General features: G+C 44.7%; 1 protein-coding gene across 4 annotated transcripts in view; it reads left to right on the top strand.

Moving 5' to 3' along the window:
• Positions 1-4,958: 4,958 nt before the first annotated feature.
• DZIP1 (DAZ interacting zinc finger protein 1) overlaps positions 4,959-20,390 on the top strand; it is a 62,613-nt gene continuing 47,181 nt past the window's right edge. For 2 of the 4 annotated variants that reach the window (XM_077973862.1, XM_001085816.5), the window contains exons 1-7: positions 4,959-5,288; positions 5,970-6,067; positions 6,432-6,646; positions 7,442-7,692; positions 7,831-8,388; positions 16,200-16,287; positions 19,392-19,516. In XM_077973862.1, coding sequence (XP_077829988.1) covers positions 7,657-7,692; positions 7,831-8,388; positions 16,200-16,287; positions 19,392-19,516 — 807 coding nt within the window. In that variant the 5' untranslated portion in view covers positions 4,959-5,288; positions 5,970-6,067; positions 6,432-6,646; positions 7,442-7,656. Of the gene's footprint in view, positions 5,289-5,969; positions 6,068-6,431; positions 6,647-7,441; positions 8,389-16,199; positions 16,288-19,391; positions 19,517-20,390 lie in introns of all 4 variants that reach the window. The other 2 variants (XM_077973861.1, XM_015121320.3) reach the window with 1 other exon arrangement.

The raw sequence follows: 20,390 nt of genomic DNA, 5'->3' as shown, positions 1-20,390 counted from the left end.
TAATTCTGCAGACTTGCAGAGTGCAAGAGCTGTGGAAGCATTAGTGGCCTCCACCTAGAATTCAAAGGATAACCATTAGGGCCCAGGCAGAGACTTGCTGTAGGGGCAGGGACACTGCAGATAATCCCCACTAGAGCAGGCCTTAGTGAAGCCATGGGGACAGGGTCTCTACCTCAGAGACCCCAGACCTATAGAAATGCCAGCATGCAATGCCAACCTGTGAGAGCCACAGGTACCCAATACCAACCTGTGACAACTGCTCCATGGGCTATGCCCAGCAAAGCTGTAGGGGTAGGGTACCTTGGGGCCTTGGGGACCTTAACCTCTGCCCCGCTGTGTTCAGAAAGCAGGACATGAAGTAAGGGAAGGTTGTTCTTAGGCCTCAAGATTTGGTGTTGTTTGCCTTGTCAAGTTTTGGAGTCGCTTGGAATCTGTTACTCCTTTCTGCTTCCCTATTTCTCTCTTTTGAAATGGGAATGTTCATCCCATGCCTAAATACACCATTGTACTTTGAAAGCCCTTAGCTTGTTTGATTTCATAGATTCACAGCTGGAGGGAATTTGTCCCAGGATGAATCATACCCTGACTCTTACCCACATCTGATTTAAAAGAGACTCTGGATTTTAGACTTTTGAGCTGATGCTGGAATAAGTTAAGACTTTTGGGGCTACTGGGAGAGAAGACATTTATTTTGTATGTGAGAAGGATATGAAATTTGGGGGCCACAGCAGAATGCTATGGTTCAAATGTGTCCCTTCCAAAATTCAGGTGTTGGCAATGTGATGGTATTAAGAGGCAGGGCCTTTAAGAGGCAATGAGGCCATCAAGATGCCTCCCTCATTAATGGGATTAGGCCCTTATAAAAGAGGCTTCACAAAGCATTCCGCTCACCTGCTCTTTTACTCTCTCTTGCCCTTCAGCTTTCTGCCATGTGAGGACACTACAAGAAGGCCCTCATCAGTAACTCAAACCTGCGAGAGCCTTGATCTTGGACTTCCCAGCCCCCAGAAGTATGAGAAAATAAATTTCTATTCTTATAAATTACCCAGTCTCAAGTATTTTGTTGTAGTGGCACAAAACAGACTAAGACATATCAATGGAAAGAAGAATATGAGGTGCTAAGCAGCCAAGGAAGTGGATTTAATGGACGTTGCATTTGTTTTGTTTTCATATTTCTCTATATAGGTGCCTTCCTTTGAGGATTGCTACAGTGTTTTTCATGTAATTATGGTGGAGTTGTAATTTACACCCTGCCTTTAGCCAAACCACTTGGTTGGGCATGTGACTAAGTCAACTAGAATCTTTCTCATAGGAATTTATTTACTTACCTATTTATTTTTGAGATGGAGTCTCACTCTGTCACCCAGGCTGGAATGCAGTGATGCAATCTTGGTTCACTGCAGTCTCTGTCTCCTGGGTCCAAGTGATTCTCCTCCCTCAGCCTCCTGAGTAGCTGTGACTACAGGCATGGGACACTATGCCTGGCTAATTTTTGTGTTTCTAGTACAGACGACGTTTCGCCATGTTGACCAGGCTGGTCTCGAACTCCAGACCTCAGGTGATCCACCTATCTCGACCTCCCAAAGTGCTGGAATTACAGGCATGAATCACTGTGCCCGACACTCTCAGGAATTTAATTGTTAGAGTGGCAATGGACGCAACTGAAGTTGAATTATCACAAGAACAGTGTCCTGTAATCCACAGAACAATCATGAGATGTGGGAGGTTCTAATAGCAGTTAAAATTTTTCTGCATAAAAGAGAACATTCAGATAAATGTCTTGAAAAGGTTTCTTACCTGGAAGAGATGTCTAGATGCAGGCAGTTCAAGACTGATATGACCCCTTTACAACATCATTCTGCCTTCCCATCCTTAGTATGTGAGTCTGACTTTCAGGTTCCAAGTGTGAAATAAAATAAAATCTTGGGACCCCAAACTCACTATGCCAAAGGAGAGTTGAGCTTGACAACTGAGTTGGGGCAATACTGCCTACCATTTTGTTTCCAAACAGATGGTTGTAATTTCACAATTCCATGCCAGAGCCTTATACATAAGTCAGGTTCCCACAATAATAGAAGGCCATACACCTTCCCAGATGGCTTCCCTCACAAATTACAAAGAAATTCCCTGCAAGCCCCTAGATCTTTCAGGATACATTTCTCCCTATAAACCAGCCTTAAAATCTGTTAAATCTCACAGTGACTGGTGTGAGATGGTATCTCATTGTTTTAATTTGCATTTCTTTGATGATTTGTGATATTGAGCATTTTTTCACACATATGTTGGCCACTTCTATGTGTTCCTTTGAGAAGTGTCTGTTCCTGTCCTTTTCCATCAGTCAGAATGGCAATTATTAAAAAGTCAAAAAACAACAGATGTTGGCGAGGCTTCAGAGAAAAGGGAACGCTCATACACTGTTGGTGGAAATACAAACTAGTTCAGCCACTGTGGAAAGCAGTTTGGAGATTTCTCAAAGAACTTAAAATAGAACTACCATTCAACCCAGCATTCCCACTACCTGGTATATACCCAAATGAAAATAATTTATTCTATCAAATAGACACATATACCCATATGTTCATCACAGCACTATTCACTATAGCAAGGGCATGGAATCAAACAAAGTGGATTGGATTTTAAAAATGTGGTATAGGCTGTTCTGCCTATGGAGTAGCCTTTTTTTTTTTTTTTTTATTCCTTCACTTTCTTAATAAACTTGGTTCCTTTTATTTTTTTTTTTGGAGACAGAGTCTCCCTCTCTTGTCCAAGCTGGAGTGCAGTGGTATGCTCTCAGCTCACCGCAGCCTCCGCCTCCCAGGTTCAAGTGATTATCCTGCCTCAGCCTGCTGAGTAGCTGTAATTACAGGCGTGCACCACCATGCCCGGCTAATTTTTGTATTTTTAGTAGAGACGGGGTTTCACCATGTTGCCCAGGCTGGTCTCAAACTGTTGATCTAAGGTGATCCTCCCACCTTGGCCTCCCAAAGTGCTGGGATTACAGGTTGGAGCCACCACGCCTGGCCTATTATTCTTTAAACCATGTATATAATACCAAGGTTAGGTATCTGAACTGGGAATACGAGGCAAAATAATATGTATTGAATCAGACAACACATGTGATTTCTGCCCTTCTTCATTTATCAACTTCATACTAAAGGACATTAGCCAGGTAATATCAATAACTATTTTCAAATGAGAGAAACAGAAACAACCATTTGAAATAAATTCCGCTACAATGCTTTTGTTTACTTACTGTACAAAATGATTAATGTTCACCAATATTATTATTTCATTCTTTAGGATCATTTCTGTCTTCAAAAAGCAAATATTTATTTGAGGACTTACTAAATGCTCAAAATACTGGAATATTTGAGGATCTTACAGTCTGATGGACGAGACAGATACCTTAATCATTAAAAGACATGTTTGATGTGACAATTGGTGTAAGTGGTTTGTGCATAGATCAAGAAGGCATCACGGCTGCTAAGTCATGCCAAAGTCAGTTGGTTCTTCTCATTCCAGTTCTACACCTGTAGGGTAATATACTGATAGTGGGGATGGGAAATACATGTAACTCAAATGGTATATCAACAAATAATATTAATTAAGCAATCATCTCACACACACACACACACACACACACACACAGCTACGGAGTTCACAAAAACCGGATTTTTCAGAGCAACGTCCCTATCTACCTCATATTGTCTGAAATTTCTTTCTTTTCTTTCTTTCTTTCTTTCTTTTTTTTTTTTTTTTTTTTCCTGGAGTGCAGTGCTGTGATCCCGGCTCACTGCAAGCTCCGCCTCCCGGGTTCACGCCATTCTCCTGCCTCAGGCTCCCGAGTAGCTGGGACTACAGGCGCCCGACACCCCCTTCTGCTAATGTTTTGTATTTTTAATGGAGACGGGGTTTCACCGTGTTAGTCAGGATGGTCTCGATCTCCTGACCTGGTGATCCACCTGCCTTGGTCTCCCAAAGTGCTGGGATTACAGGCGTGAGTCACCGCGCCCGGCCTATTGTCTGAAATTTCTATCTAGAAATCTTTCCCCATAGTACGTAGAGGATTTTCATAGAGATCTTGAATTTTCTATCAAAATAATTTTAAAATTAGACCAATTTAAAATCCCATCATGGTCATCCTAGGCCTTATGGCTTCAAATAAAACTAAAGCAAGGAATTCAACATAAATACATATTTAGCTGTTGCTATGTTTGAAGCCTTGTGCTAAAGTATGGTTCAAACTTGATTCTGTCAGGGAGAAGCACAAGGAAAAGCCCTTTTACAACGGCATATTGGTCCAGTAAAAGTTCTGAACTACTCCTTTCTAATTTAAATATATATATATATATAGACACTCAGGTTTTGCTAAAGGTGCCCTCATATTTCTCCAGATAGTATATACATACGTTCTGGGTTGTTTCTTAAAACTACTAACTTTTGTCCCATGTGTTTCAATTTTAGGTTAAATAAATAAGCACACTACCCCGGACCCACATCTCCTGTAATTTGCAGTGCCTAACTTTCTATCAACAAAGATCTGTGTCTTTCATCCTGAAATGGGCATAACGGAAAGAGACGCAGAAATCTACGTGGATTTAAATCCTAGAGTGCTTTGGAGAAAAGTCCCTAATCTCGGTTTTCCACGTCACTCAAATGCAGGGCCACACTAGATGGCCTTTTCAAGGTCCTTTGCATCTGCACACTTCCGCGGTTAAAACGCATCTCTTCTTGGAAGATAATTCACCTGAAGCTCCTCCGGGAAATTAGCTTGTTGAGGGCCAGGCCAACCACCGGGTAGGAGCGAATCTGGTTTCTTTTTGAAAAGCCTTCCTAGGGTGAGCATCCAGCTCCAGCAACAGGGCGCGACCCCGCACCACGTGTCTGCGCCAGCTGCGGGATTGGCTGAGCGCATTTTAGCGCTGCAGTCTAGACGCGCGCAGTCCCGCCCAGCTGCCAGAGGAGCCGGGACACCGAGGGAAGAGGCCGGAGGGAGATCGCGGAGGGGAGGGGGCGGGAGGGGGGTGGGGGATCCCGAGTCGTCAGTGGTCCGGAATCTGGAAGGCCCTGGAGCGGCGCCAGGCGACCCGCCTCGCCACAACTTGCCCAGACGAGACACGTTTCATCCTGCGCCCTGCAAGAAGGAGCCGGCCCGCCTCTCTCCGCTCTGCTGTTCCTCGGCCTCCGCGGGCCCTGCCCGCGTCAGCAGCGACCCTGGGGTCTGGGTCCCCTGTGTCGCCCCCGCCTGCCTGCAGGGCCCGGCACCCGCCCTGGAGCGCGCAGCTGCGGTGAGCCGAGACCGGGGATGCTCCAGACGCACGCAGGAGGCGGTGGCGGACGGGGTATCCCGATAACCGCGAAACCGGCCCTCCTGCCTCTCCCGGCTGCGAGCCGAGCTGCTGCAGATCCAGCTGGCGTAGCCGCCGCAGCCCCCACTGCCTGTTTGCCTTCCAAGGAAGGGCGCCGAGGTCCCCCCAGAACCCGCGTCTCTCGGCCTTTGCCTACCCGTTCGGCTGCCCGGCGGTGCCATGCGCCTGGGACCTGAGGCGCCGCGCGAGGCTGGGGGCCCTGCCCGGGATGGGGGAGGGAGGGAACGGGAAAGCGTGCCCCCTTCTTTCCTGTTCCGGCCATCTTGTGACCGAGATCCACGCAAGGGGGAAGGGGTGGCCAACCGCACGGCTCCCCACGATGGAATGCGGCGGCCAACGGAGATAGGCGCCTCCAGCCCGCGGATCTCTGCACCCAGATCTCAGCGGGGGCGCGTGGGCCACCCCCACGTTCATCTCCGAAGCCCTTGGCCCAAATCATCGGTTAATCCTTCTAACAGGCCAGGGGCAGCAAAAATAAAAGGGTTAAGGGGCCAGGAGCTGATGTTTCCTTAACTAAGTGCCCAAGTCATTCGATCGTTCTTCATTCACGTGTCCATTCAGCAAATTCTGAATGCCTTCTCCGTGCCTGTCCTTTGCTAGGTGCTAGGGACATATACTTGAGCAAGAGAGACCACAGCTCTTGTTCCCGCTGATCCTGTAGCCCAGTGGATGGAGCCTAGAGTCTACAGATCTGCCAGGTCGGTGTCTTGATGCTCTTAAACAGATGGGGGAAGCTGAGTCTTAGGGCTGACAATTTGTTCTAGATCAGGCAGCAAGAAAATGACAGAATCAAACTTTGAAACTAATTATGTCTTTAGCACTTTTTATGCCTGGTTGCAGGGAATCGTTCTTTTTTTTCTAAAGGCCAATTAAAAAATACTTGGAAGTATGGTTTATTTGAAACCATATGAAGTGCGTGTTTTATTTCCTGGATGTTTTTGCATGGGTTTATTTCTAGTTAACAATATCTTGAAAGTGCTAAATATATTTGATATTGCAACTTTGCTTCCAGTTACTCTGAATTGTATTTTCCTTTCTTCTGTTCACATATTTGGATGTTAGGAAAGAAAAAAAATTTCCTGATGTCTGGTCCAAGCAGGAATACCCCGGTGGATTGGGGAATGTCTGGCTTTTCCTCAGCTTATTGATCTCTGTGGTAACCACTGGAGGCCCCCAGAAGACCTGCACAAATGAGAGGCCTGAAGTCTACAAGTTGCTGCTAGAAATATTTTAGCCTCTCCAAAACCCAGAATGCAGCCCCGATCCAAGTTTGTCAGGTAAATACAATGACCCTGTAAAACTTGTTGGTAAAGCCGAGGGCTCAAATCCCCCTCCATCTGTTTCTACCTTCAGCATTTTGAGAATGTATCCTTTTGGAAAGGCGGGTGAAGTATTACATATTTTGGGGGAGTTCTTTGGTTTGTACTTTTTATCAAAATGTTATATTTAGGCTGACCTACAAAGAAAGAAAGATTCCGTTTAAAAAGCAACTTGGGTGTCAGAAATCTAGAAAGCCTGCCATCAAATATGATTAACTACAAATTTCATTTAAAAAACAACTTTACTGAGATATAATAAAAACCCACCCTTAATTTTAAGGATACAATTCGGTGAATTTGGTCAAGTGTATATTGCTGGGTAATCAACACCTCAATCAATGAAAAACATTTCTGTTATGCCAAAAGCTTCCTCATGCCCTTTTGCAACGAGTCCTCCTCTATCAAGTTTAATTATATATATATTTATTGCTTACTGTTTTCTAAATCGTGTGTAAAAGATGAAGATGAATAGATACTTCTTTTTTTTTTCCTATTAATGATGGAATGATTAGGTATGTCTAATATCAAAGCCTAAGGCCAGGGCTACAGTAAATAAATAACCAGGGGATGGCAGTTAAGACCAAAGGTTCCCAGGGATGTGGCTCCCCACGCCTGCCTTAGGGACATGAAGTGTCCAGCCCCAAAGGCCAGGGAGGGTAGCGCCCTGGGGAGCCGGCACCCAGGAGGTACCCTCTTCGGGTGAACGGCTGTGTCCACTTCGGCTCGTCCAAGAGGTCTTCTCTGGTCCCGCAGGGTTCTGGGTGCACGCTGAGCGCGCGCGGGCGGACGCGCCCTTTGCTCCAGGTCCGGACCTGGGGGCTGCCATAGCAACGTCCTGGACACCCAGACCTTAGGCCGCCGCCGCCGCCGCGGAAGCAAGGAACCCGGCCTTCTCCCGCTCCTGAGGGCTGTGGCGGCGGCGGCCAGGGAGGCGGCCCAGGCTGGGTAGAGACCGCCCAGCTCCTCCTATGCAAGCTGAGGCAGCGGATTGGCTTTCAAGTATGGTAAGAGGCGGGAGGCCGGGGCTCCCCCGACGAGGACGCGGGGCTGGGGAGGACCGGGGCTTCCCCGGACCCCCAGCTCCCCAGCCTGCCCGCCCCCCATCCCCGCCTCCCGCCGCGCTCTCTTTGTGCCCCCTGCAGCCCTTCCAGAAGCATGTCTACTACCCGCTCACCAGCGGCCCAGAGGGGCCCGACGTCGCTGTGGCCGCCGCCGCGGGTGCGGCCTCCATGGCCTGTGCGCCCCCCAGCGCGGCTTCGGGGCCCCAGCCCTTCTTCCAGTTCAGGCCGCGGCTGGAGAGTGTGGACTGGCGGCGCCTGAGCGCCATCGACGTGGACAAGGTGGCGGGGGCCGTGGACGTGCTGACCCTGCAGGAGAACATCATGAACATCACCTTCTGCAAGCTGGAGGACGAGAAGTGCCCACACTGTCAGTCGGGGGTGGACCCGGTGCTGCTGAAGCTCATCCGTCTGGCGCAGTTCACCATCGAGTACTTGCTGCACTCACAAGAGTTCCTCACCTCGCAGCTGCACACCCTGGAGGAACGGCTGCGCCTGAGCCACTGCGAGGGCGAGCAGAGCAAGAAGCTGCTCACCAAGCAGGTGGGGGAGATCAAGATGCTCAAGGAAGAGTGCAAACGCAGGAAGAAGATGATCTCCACCCAGCAGCTGATGATCGAGGCCAAAGCCAACTATTACCAGGTGGGCAGCTGTGTGTGAGCACAGTTCATAATCCGGTAAACAACTCAGTTCCCATTTGATAGGCCTGTCCTGTATCACCACTCTTTCTTCTTAAATATTTATATTGTATATCAGAAGACACAGTCTATTTAAGCAAAAACAGTAATTTTAACCAGCAAATGTCATGGTTCGTTACCTTCTGCAGACGACCAGAGGATTAATAATTAAACAACAAATGTCGTCTGTGGTGCTTTATGGAAGTTATCTAAATACTGGTTGTTGAAACACTTTCCTCCTCCGAATCAACCTAATCATAAAAAAACAATATACAAATTGCTGTTGAAGTCAGTCCCCAAACAATGCAGAATGTTTAAATTTGTAGGGTCTTTTTCTCATTTTTATAAATTTTAAAATATTTTCAAACTCACAGAAAAGTTGCCAGGAGACTGTAAAGAATTTTCATATATATGCCCTTCACCCAGATTCCCCCATTATTAACATTTGCCACAGTTCCTCTATTTCTGTATACGTATTGTTATTACTTTTGAACCATTTCACAGTGAGTTGCAGATCCTAAATATTTTGGTGTATATATTGTCTAAGAACAAGGACATTCACTTACATAACATTATTTAAAGAATAAAGTATTTTTATCTTCTGGTCTTAATCTTCTACTGTTTTGGGTTAGACATTGAGTCCAAGATAAATATTGCAATTTTTGAGTATAACATAAGCTAATGTACTTTTTTTATTGACTAGTTGGAGGAAGTGCAGAAGGTGTAAACAATGATTGAGAAAGATATCAAAGTAAGCAACAGATTAACAAGATTGATGTCATGCCCTTACTTTCTAGTCCTTTTGGCTAACTATGGCTTAAAAGGCCTCACTGGAGTTAGTAATAGTGGAGCCAATGCATGAATGCTGGAGAGAACTGGGTGCAGGGCAGAGAAAATGATGCAGTTAATATTGCTCAGAACTGACCCAGCAGGAACGTTGAGTGTTCTTAAGATAGGGGAACAGTGGCGGGGTGTGGTGGCTCATGCCTGTAATCCCAGCACTTTGGGAGGCTGAGGCGGGTGGATCACGAGGTCAGGAGATTGAGACCTGAGACCATCCTGGCCAACATGGTGAAACCCCATGTCTACTAAAAATACAAAAATTAGCTGGGCGTGGTGGTACGTGCCTATAGTCCCAGCTACTTGGGAGGCTGAGGCAGGAGAATCGCTTAAACCCAGGAGGCGGAGGTTGCAGTGAGCCAAGATTGTGCCACTGCACTCCAGCCTGGCAACAGATTGAGACTCCATATCAAACAAACAAACAAAAGGGAACAGTTAATATTATTAGAAGGACTTAGTGTTTGGTCTTGGGTAGACAACCCTGAGGTATAATCTTCAAATGACACTGGGCGTTGCTAATTGCTTATTTCATAAATAGTAAATATTTATGCTTAAAATAAATGCTTAAAAAGTAAATATTTTCAAATAGTGCTAAGATGGTCTTTTTCTTGTGCAACAAATAGAATGGATTATATTTAAACATTTTTTAAAGGTTTATTATACTCCAGCTTTAGCAGCTATCTAGTGAAATCTTAAAACCTCTAACATACAGAAATTGTATGTTTATAAACTTTTTTTTCTTTTTGGGGGGTTACTATAGAAGTAGCTGTTATAAGAGAAGATTTTCTTTCTCTCTTTTGAGATGGAGTCTCACTCTGTCGCCCAGGCTGGAGTGCAGGGGCATGATCTCGGTTCACTGCAGCCTCTGTCTCCCAGGTTCAAGCGATTCTCCCACCTCAGCTTCCCAAGTAGCTGGGGCTACCGGTGTGCACCACCATACTGGCTGATTTTTGTATTTTTAGTAGAGACAAGGTTTCACCGTGTTGGCCAGGCTGGTCTTGAACTCCTGACCTCAAGTGATCCACCCACCTCAGCCTCCCAAAGTGCTGGGATTACAGACGTGAGCCACCACACCCAGCTTAAGAGAAGATTTTCAAATGTGAATGATAAGTAACAATTAAAAGGTAATGACTCAATTTATCAAATGAGTGACACCTACTACTTTTTCAGCTACCAGACCTTGGCAAGTTGCTCAACCTCCCTGTGCCTCAGTTTCTACTCTGTGAAATGGGAATATTTAGCAGTTGTTAATGGGGGTTGAATGACTTAGTGCATGGACTGTGCTTACAGCAGTGCTTGGCATGTAGTTGCTGTTTTAGCTAATACCTGGTAATGAGGGAAAAACGTTTTGTGACATGACAAATACCAAAGCTGACTTATTACAAAATGTGAACAATATATGACTGCTATCATGTGAGTTTTTCTTTCTTCCCTTATACAGAAAATCCAAAGGCTGGACTCCTTGTTCTGACACAATGATTGGGTCTACTGCATTATCAGTTTTACCTTTGAGAAATTGTGGTCTCATTCTCATTCTCATACCACTTCGCTTTGTCTCCATTCCCTTTGCTTTAAGAAATCGTAAGAACTGAGTAGCTGAGACAAAAAAAATTAAAGATGCCTGTTCTTAGAGACTTGAACACACAGACACACAGACAGACAGAAACACACATGCATGCACCCTAATGAGTTTTTTCCCCCATGGGGTGTGTGTGTGTGTGTGTGTTGTGTATAAGGGGGGTAGTGATGGCAATGTGTAAGGTCTTTTTCCTCAATTTTATTTAAAAAAATTAAAACACGGAAAAATTAAAATGACAATATAGTGAATACCCATATATGGGAGATTTTAAAAGAAAAACCTCATTGATTTTCAAATAAAAATTAGTATTGAAATATTATAAACATACAAAAAGTGCATAGACTAATGTAAGACACACCATATACCCACCTCTTAGATTTAACTCAGGTTAGGCGAGGTGCAGTGGCTCACGCCTGTAATCCCAGCACTTTGGGACAAATACCAGGCAGATCACCTGAGGTCAGGAGTTTAAGACAAGCCTGGCCAACATGGTGAAACTCCGTCTCTACTAAAAATACAAAAATTAGCCAGGCGTGGTGGTGTGCACCTGTAATCCCAGCTACTTGGGAGGCTGAAGCTGGAGAATCACTTAAACCCGGGAGGTGGAGGTTGCAGTGAGCTGGGATCGCGCCATTGCACTCCAGCCTGGTTACAAGAGCGAAACTCCATCTCAAAAAAAAAAAAAAAAAAGATTTAACTCAGGTTAGCATTTTGCTATATTTCCAAGATAGCAAATGTTTAAAGAGTTTTAAACATCTTAGAAATAAATAATTTTCCCTTCCTGCATTCCCAGAGGAAATCTTTGTTTGACTATATCCTTCCTATTTATGTTTATGAACGTGTAAAATATTTTTATGAACATATGTATTCGTAAGACAGTATTTTTAAGTTTGAAAATTTTCTATAAATGATATTATAGATCTGTACTGATCTGCCAAGGCTGCCATAAAAATCACACAGGTTAGATGGTTTAAACAACAGAAATGTATTTTCCCACAGTTCTGGAGGCTGGAAGTCGAAGATCAAGATCAAGGTGTCAACAGGGATGGTTCCTGGTGAGGCCTCTCTTCCTGGCTTGTAAACAGCCACCTTCTTGCTATGTCCTCATCAGCTGGCCTTTTCTGTGTTTGGGGGGGGAGAGAGAGAGAGAGAGAGAGAGAGAGAGAGAGATCGTTAATGTCTCTCTCTCTTTTTCTTTTTTTAAAGTGAAGGGGTCTTGCTATGTGCCCAGGCTGGCCTTGAACTCCTAGGCTCAAATGTTCCTTCCGCCTTAGCCTTGCGAGTAGCTGGGACTACAGGTGTGAGCCACTGTGCCATATTTACCCTAAAAAGATTTGCCCCTTCTCCACCTCACGCCCTCCCCAACCCTGCCTTATGACCTCATGTAACCTTAACCTTAATTATCTCATTAAAGGCCGCATCTCCAAACACAGTCACAGTGAGAATCAGGGCTTCTCTCCCGTTTCTAGAGTTACACTATCCAGGCTGGTAACATTCACATTCTCTTACTCAACCATAATGTCTTAACTTGTTTTTTCTTCATTGGTTTTATATTTATGTGCTCAAAGTCCTTTTACCTCAACATCTCCATTCTTGAGTTTCTCATTTTGAATTATCTCTTAATTTATAAGATTGTCAAAACGATTTTTCTTACCCAGAAGGCCGAAGAGTGCTGCATTTCTTCAATTCTGTCAACTTTGAAAGACATTGGATGAAGAATATTCTTAGTTACACTTTCCCTCTGAACTTTTTAGATGTGATTCCTTTGTCTTCTGGCAGTAAATGTTGCTGTGAGAAGTATGAGGGTGGCTTAAAGCTTTTCTTCTTGTGAATGACTTGCTTTTTCTGCCTGCATGACTGAAGAGTCCTTTCTTTCTGCTTGAAGCCTAGTAGCTTTCTAGGGTATGTCTTGGTGTTGAGTGTTCTGTATCAGTTTTCCCTACAACCTGGTGAACTCTTAATCTGCAGATTCAGCTTTCACTGCACTTCAGGGAAATTCTCTTGTATTCAGTCTTTAAATTTTTTTTCATTTTTGGCTTCTCTACTTCTGGGAAACCAGTTACCTGTACGTAGTATTGGTTTTGTCCATCAGTGCTCCATACCCTTTGGTTTCTTTCTCATTGCTTTAATCCTTTCCTTCTAATCTGCATTCACTACGGTAAATTATCTCAGCCTTTCCTTTAGTGAGCAATTCAGTTTTCAACAGTGTCTCTTTTATTCCTTGCTTTTTCTTTTTTTTTTTTTTTGAGTTAAGGTCTCATTTTGTCGCCCTGGCCCGAGTGCAGTGGCGCAATCTTGTCTTACTGCAACTTCTGCCTCCCAGGTTCAAGCAATTCTCTGGCCTCAGTCTCCCGAGTGGCTGGGATCACAGGCATGTGCTACCATGCCTGGCTAATTTCTGTATTTTTAGTAGAGACAGGGTTTCACCATGTTGGCCAGGCTGGTCTCGAACTCCTGACCTCAGGTAATCCACCTGCCTTGGCCTCCCAAAGTGCTGGCATTACAGGCGTGAGCCACTGCACCTGGCCCTATTCCTTGCTTTTCTTATTTATTTGTTCTGCAATGATGTTTCAACTCTTTTTTTTTGTTTTGTTTTGTATTTTATCTTTCTTTTTCAACTCATTCTGGTTTTTAAAAAAATCATATCATTTTTATAGAATGTATGCTACTCTTATGTTCTGTGGTGTGAATAGATTGTGAAGAGCATCTTTAGATTCCTTCCTTAATTTATAGATCCCCACAGTAAGCTTTATCTTTGCATGCCGTGTTTTTCCCTCCCTCCCTCCTTTTTTCCCCTCCTCCCTTTGACACGGTGGTGTGTTTGCATCCTCTCCATCATCACTGTGCATTTCTCTCATCTTACACTTACATGGGCAACCCTGCTGAAGCATTCTACTTGCCTGGATAGAATGGCCGTATTGCAGTTTGAAGGCTGGATGGTCTCTGTCTCTGTTAGGAACAGGATCGTTAGAACACCTTCTGGCAATATGTGAACACTGGGGTGGGGTGGGGTGGGGAGGGAGGGAGGCATGGCTTCCTGTTCCTTTCCTTTCTCCAGTGCTGTACACAGCCCGAAAGCCTATATGACTTACATCAGAGCCGATGTGAGGGGTCCCTAAAGTCCTATAGGTGAACCAAAGCTGTCATGAGCCCAGGAGTTTGAAGAGATGTTTTAGGGATTCTCTGAGATGCAATACCAAGAAATATACCAGAATATGACTGGATTATTTGAGGTTGAGAGTTTGTGACCAGCCTGGCCAACATGGTGAAACTCCATCTCTACTAAAAATACAAAAATTAGCTGGGAGTGGTGACAGGCACCTGTAATCTCAGCTACTCAGGAGGCTGTGGCAGGAGAATCTCTTGAACTTGGGAGGTTAAAGCTGCAGTGAGCCATGATTGCGCCACTGCACTCCAGCCTGGGTGACAGAGGGAGACACTTAAAAAAAAAAAAAAAAAAAAAAAAAGGAAATATACAGAATGTTAGTTTTAGAAACCAAAGCCTGAAGTCTGGATGCAGTTACACTGATTAAGAGTAAGGCAGCATGGTGAACAAAAGAACATGTTCAGTGACGCAATGGGCATGAAAACAGCAAAATCCAAATGGAGAGAAACTCTGCAGGACAAGCTTCAGCCTCTTCAGCAAAGGACAGCAAGGAAAAAAAAGAGGTAGAGGAGAAACCTATAGACTAAAAGAGTGTTAGGAGACATAACCATCAGTTACAGGATAGGGATAGGGCCTTATTTGGACCCAGTTATTAATAATTATTCCAAAACAAACCGAGTATTTTTTCTATGACACTATGTGAAGTATTAGGGGAAAATCATCAAATTAACAAAAATTAAAAATTATCCAAATAGTTGAATATTTGTTTTTTTTAAAAGGATTTAATTTTTATACTTTATAAGGTGGAATAATGGTGTTATGATTTGTGTTAAAGTCCTATCTTCCTTTTAGAGATACATTCTGAAATATTTACAAATGAAATATATAACATCCAGGATTTACTTCAGAGTAATCCAGGAGTGAGGATATAGATGAAACAAATGGGATTTTTGCTTAAAAGTTGAATCAGTGTTGAAGTAGAAAAACAGAGGTATATGAGGAATTGACTTCTTTTTTCTCAGAAAATTTATCTTAATAGGTTATACTTCAAGCTTTTGTTCATTCATGTATTAAGTCTGTGCTCTGGGGATAAAGCTATAGATAAATTAGAGGCCCTGCCCTCAGAAGGCTGTATTCTAGAACCTAGAGGGACTGAGCTGGAGACAATAAACAAGTACATAAACATGAAAATATTAGCCAGTGAGATGTATGAGGATGAAAATAAGACTATGTGATGTGACAAGAGACTGTGACAGGCAGGAGGATCTTGAAGGAGGACCTTGTTGAGGACATGCCATCATCCCCAGCATGGAAGATGCTTGATGAATGACATCTTGAATGTCAGGAGAAGGTGCCAGCCATGGAAGGAGGGTCTGGATAAAATCAGGCAGGGGCAACAGTGAATGCAAAGGCTCTGAGATTGGCGTGCCTGCAGGACAGAAAGAAGGCTGGTGTGGCTGGAGTGGCAGGGGCAGGTTGTTGTTGATAGAGTAGAAGCTGTCAGTCTAACAAGAGCAGCATCAGAGGCTCCAGAAAGCAGTAGAAGGACTCCTTTAACTGTTAAGAGGTGGTTTTCACTGTCTTGTGTTCAGTTTGGGAGGAATGCCCTGGTTTTATTTTTATTTATTTACTTATATTTTTACTTTTCGTAGAGATGGGCTCTTGCCATGTTGCCCAGGCTGGTCTTGAACTCCTAGCTCAAGTGACCCCCCCAGCTGCCTTCAGTCTCCTAAGTGCTGGGATTATATGCATGAGCCACTGCGCCCAGCCTGGTTTCATCTCTCTCTTTTTAGTCATGCTTTCAGTATCTCTTGCCAGGATGGTATTGTTCAGCAAGAAAGCGCCCAAGAGGTAGTGCTTCAGGTACCTGAATTTTTTTTTTTTTTTTTTTTTTTGAGATGGAGTCTCACTCTGTTGCCCAGGCTGGAGTGCAGTGGTGCAATCTCAGCTCACTGCAGCCTCTGCCTCTCGGGTTCAAGTGATTCTCTTCCCTCAGTCTCTCTAGTAGCTGGGACTATAGGCACACGCCACTATACCTAATTTTGTATTTTTTTGTGGAGATGGGGTTTCATCATGTTGGCCAGCTGGTCTCAAACTCCTAACCTCAGGTGATCTGCCTGCCTTGGCCTCCCAAAGTGCTGGTGTTACAGGTGTGAGCCACCGGGCCTGGCCAGGTACCTGAATTTTAATTACAATTAAGTGGGACGACAGTCGTTACAGACACTTGGATTTGTTGCTCTCTTCTTTTCAGTGTCATTTTTGTGACAAGGCCTTTATGAACCAAGCTTTTCTACAAAGTCACATTCAACGCCGCCACACTGAAGAAAATTCTCGTTTTGGTGAGTAATGAGTTCTGTTTCGAAGCTGTTTTCTTCCTGCTCCCTTTTTCTTTTGGCAATGAGACTTGGTCCAGTGCATTTCCCATCATAGTCCCTGTCAATTCAGTAAGTAAATATGGAGCCCTCAGGAGGTGCATACAGTGCACTAGGTGCTGGAGATACAGCCACAAGCTGAGCGGAGAAGCCCCACTCTCTCTCGAGTTTTACATTCTAAAGGGGGTTAAGGAGACACATTTAAACAGATAAATGAGTAATTAAACAGATAAATGAGTAATTCTTCTCCAATGGTGGCAAAAGATCATAGCGCAGGACAGTGGGGTAGAGAGTGACTCCAGGTGGGGTGAAAGTCTGGGAAAAGTGTTCACAGGCCAAGGGAACACTGACTGTAAGGGCATGAGGTGTGCCGGGATGATGTGTTTGAGGAACAGAAGGGCTGGTAGAGTGGAGTAGAATAGGCGAGGAGATGGTGTGTGGTGAGGCTGGAGTGCTGGGGGCCTGATCACAGGAGGCTGTGAAGGTGTGGGCTGGAATGTGGAGTTTTTATATGCACCAGGCAGAACCACTGGAGGATTTTATGCAGGGGAGGGGCATGATCTAATTAATGTGTGCCTTAGCATGACCCTTCTAGCTGTGGATAGAGACTAGACTGTTGGGGCGACAGTGGAAGCAGTGGATGCGTGAGGGGAGGAGGCTGCAATCGCAGCCCAGGTGAGAGAGACGGGGGCCTGGACCAGCTTTGTTTCCAGGCAGGTGGGCAGGTGAAGATGTAACAGATGAGCTGTGGACCCAGAAGCTACAGAGGACCCTGGGTTTCTGTCCTCTGTGTTTGGGTGAATGGTGGTGATGTTTCCTGTGATGGGGGGCCAGGGCTGGGAGGTAGTTTCAAGGAGGAAGAGGGATGAGAGTTTGTACTTGCCATGGGTGCATTTACATCACATGTGCAACAGACATGCAGGTGGGGGTACTGGAGGGCTATAGCTTGAGGTGGAGACCCAGGCTGGAGATTTAAATCTAGGAATCACTGGAGTAGAGCTGGTCTGGCTGAGGTCACCTAGAGAGAGAAGAGAAGGCGGTGAGGCCAGCCCCAAGGTCTTCCCAATGCTAGGAGCTCAGAAAGAGCATCAGCAGAGAGTGAGGAATAGTCTCTATCAAAGCTGGAGGGAAACCTGGGGAGTGTGTTGCCATGGAAACCAAGGGAAAACTATTTCACAGAGGAGGCAGCGGTCAGTCCTATCGAGTGCTCCTGAGGTGCAGAGTAAGATGAAGACTGACAATGGACTGCTGTTGTCAAGACGGTTGTCGGTGACCCTGGCACAGCAGCTTCAGTAGACAGGTGGGGACAAAAGTCTGATTCCCCTGAGCTGAACTGAGAATTATGAGGGAGTGGTCCTACTGTATCCAGACATTGGTTTCAATAACACTTACTGGGAAGGAAAGCAGAGACATGAGGCTTCATCTGGACAGAATGAGACTCAGGAACAATTTTTGTTTCATTTGATGTGGGAGATACTAAGATGAGTTTGTGCGTGTACCACTGACAATATAGATGGTACGGAAAATGAAGACGCAAGAGAGGGGAGGGGACTCTGGGGCTTACCAAGGAGCCAGGTTTTCTACCGCTGAAGTATTCTCAAAAGCAAAGAATGTAAGGGCTCTTTCTCCATGGGCAGATCAACGCTTCCTGCGGATTGCCACAGTAACCCACAGAAATTCTTATTTTGATCTGTTTTTTGTTTTTGTTTTTGTTTTTGTTTTTAGATGTAATCTCCCCCTGTTGCCCAGGCTGGGGTGCAGTGGTACCGTCTTGGTTCACTGCAACTTCTTCCTCTTGGGTTCAAGTGACTTTCTTGCCTCAGCCTCCCAAGTAGCTGGGACTATAGGCACCCACCACCACACCTGGCTAGTTTTTGTATTTTTTCTTTTTCTTAGTAGAGATGGGATTTTGTTATGTTGCCCAGGCTGGTCTTGAACTCCTGGCCTCAAGTAATCCATCCCCCTTGGCCTACCAAAGGGCTGGGATTACAGCGTGAGCCACCGTGCCCGACCTCATTCTGATCTTAAATGTTCTCAGTATCTAGACATCGGTACTTGGCTTATACACTCAATACCTGCCTTTCCCTCCATTGTGGGCCAGGCTATTTCCATTCCTGCCCATTTCAGTTAAATAGATTACTTAGGAAATAGCTAAGCTTTGTAGAAACAAAAATAACAGCATAATACTCTCATTAATAACTCCTGAATCACTGATAAAATTTAGCAATATTTTGGAAAGATGAAATATTTTAATTTACCATTCTTCAGTGTGAAACTGACCTTCTTTCTCTTCTGTTTCAGTATCTTATTCTAACTCATACTCGTTTCAGAGAGGGTTTCAGACTCTGAAACGAGTATTATTTCTTCAGGTCATCTTTGAGATTCTGACTTTCTACTTTGGTTTCCATACCTTTCATGTCTACACTCACAGACACATGTACATCCATTCAGTCATGTGTACATCTGCATGTAAGTACATGTACATAAGTATTCTTCCTTTCACTTGTTACTTCCTTTTACAACTTTTCAGTACCTCACTTCTACCCCAGTTGATAGGCTATGGCCCAAGTTTGCATTTTGAATGTCCCTCTAGTCCTCTGCTTGTGTTAGCACTGATGGGGCCCTCAGGAGAGTTCAGCGGGCACCTTAAGGATGGTGACCACAGCGATTTCAGTGTGGTGGTGCCTGCAGAGGAAGCTGTTGCTTGCCTTCTGTGATTGAGACAGGCACCTCTAAGAAAAGCGCAGAGTGCCACTGGGCCAAAGCACCCTGTATTATTCCTTGTTACCATTATTGCTCCCTGAACAGGGCTCTCATGTGTCTCTGTAGGATAATCCAACCTCAACATAGTGGCTGAAAGAATCTGCTAAAAAATAATTCAGTGCCCCAAAATACACTGGGCTCCAAATAAACTCTAAAGAGCAAAAATGGGCTCATGTGGCATGAAACAAATAATCTTATCCCAAGTAAGAGAACAGTTTCCTTTGTGTTATCAACAGGACTGTACCCCATAAGTGTCCAGGTACATTTGGTAAGAGATGGTATTTTAACACGATTTTCTGTTGCAACAGAGTATCAGAAAAATGCACAGATTGAGAAGCTCCGGAGTGAGATCGTCGTATTGAAGGAAGAGCTACAGCTCACCAGGTCTGAGCTAGAGGCTGCACACCATGCCAGTGCGGTCAGATTCTCCAAGGTACCAGGCAGAATTCTGTGGTATTTTAATTACAATTAACTGTATGTAATTCAATTATGCCATGGACTCTAATAAACAGAGGACACTTAAGAGTTTGTAGCACTTGACAAGATGATTGCATTTTTTATTGCCATAGTAGTATCTTACTACAAAGCACATCACTGGAAATACATTTCTCTATTTTTCAAAAGCCTTTTAGAAAATTGAGGTGGAATTCATATAACACACAATTAACTTTCTACAATTTTGCTTAAAACAGAAGTCTGACACTTCTCATATCTCACTGGGCTAAAGTCAAGGTGTCAGGAGGACCATGTGCCTTGGTAGAAGCTGTAGAACAGAATATTTCTTGCTTATTTGGTTGCTGGCAGAGTTCAGTTCCTGGCAGGTGTAGGCCAGAGGTCTACACTTTCTTCCAGGCTGCCCACTGAGGGAGGGCTGCTCTTAATTTCCTTGTGAGGCTACCCATACTCCTGGGCTCCTGACCCTCTTCCTCCATACTCAAGGCCACCAACAGAGGATTGAGTCTTCCTCATGCTTCCGATCTGTTTCCTTTTCTCTTTTTTCTCATCTGTGTTACCCATGTGTCAGGCCGTTTGGTGCTTGGAATGACTTGTTCAGAGGCACTTGGGTTGATGAAGGGCCCAAGAGGAAAGAGGCCCATGATTCATTGAGTTCTGACTTCTGTGCGTCACTGTGGGTACACCGTGGGTACCACGCATGCCATTATTGATCCAACAGAGGGTTGACCTTGATGTACCTAATGGAGAGAGTAAGGCCATCAAAGAGCGTTTATTTCCTTGTCACTGTTGGAGTGACAGTGTGCTCAGTTCTTCCTTGTTTCCCCCATGGGGACAGGAAGCCTGTGACAGGA

This window comes from Macaca mulatta, chromosome 17 (genome assembly GCF_049350105.2).
Source record: "Macaca mulatta isolate MMU2019108-1 chromosome 17, T2T-MMU8v2.0, whole genome shotgun sequence".
NCBI lineage: Eukaryota > Metazoa > Chordata > Mammalia > Primates > Cercopithecidae > Macaca > Macaca mulatta.
Note: the sequence above shows the minus strand (reverse complement) of the source record. Positions and strands in the feature narration are given on the sequence as shown.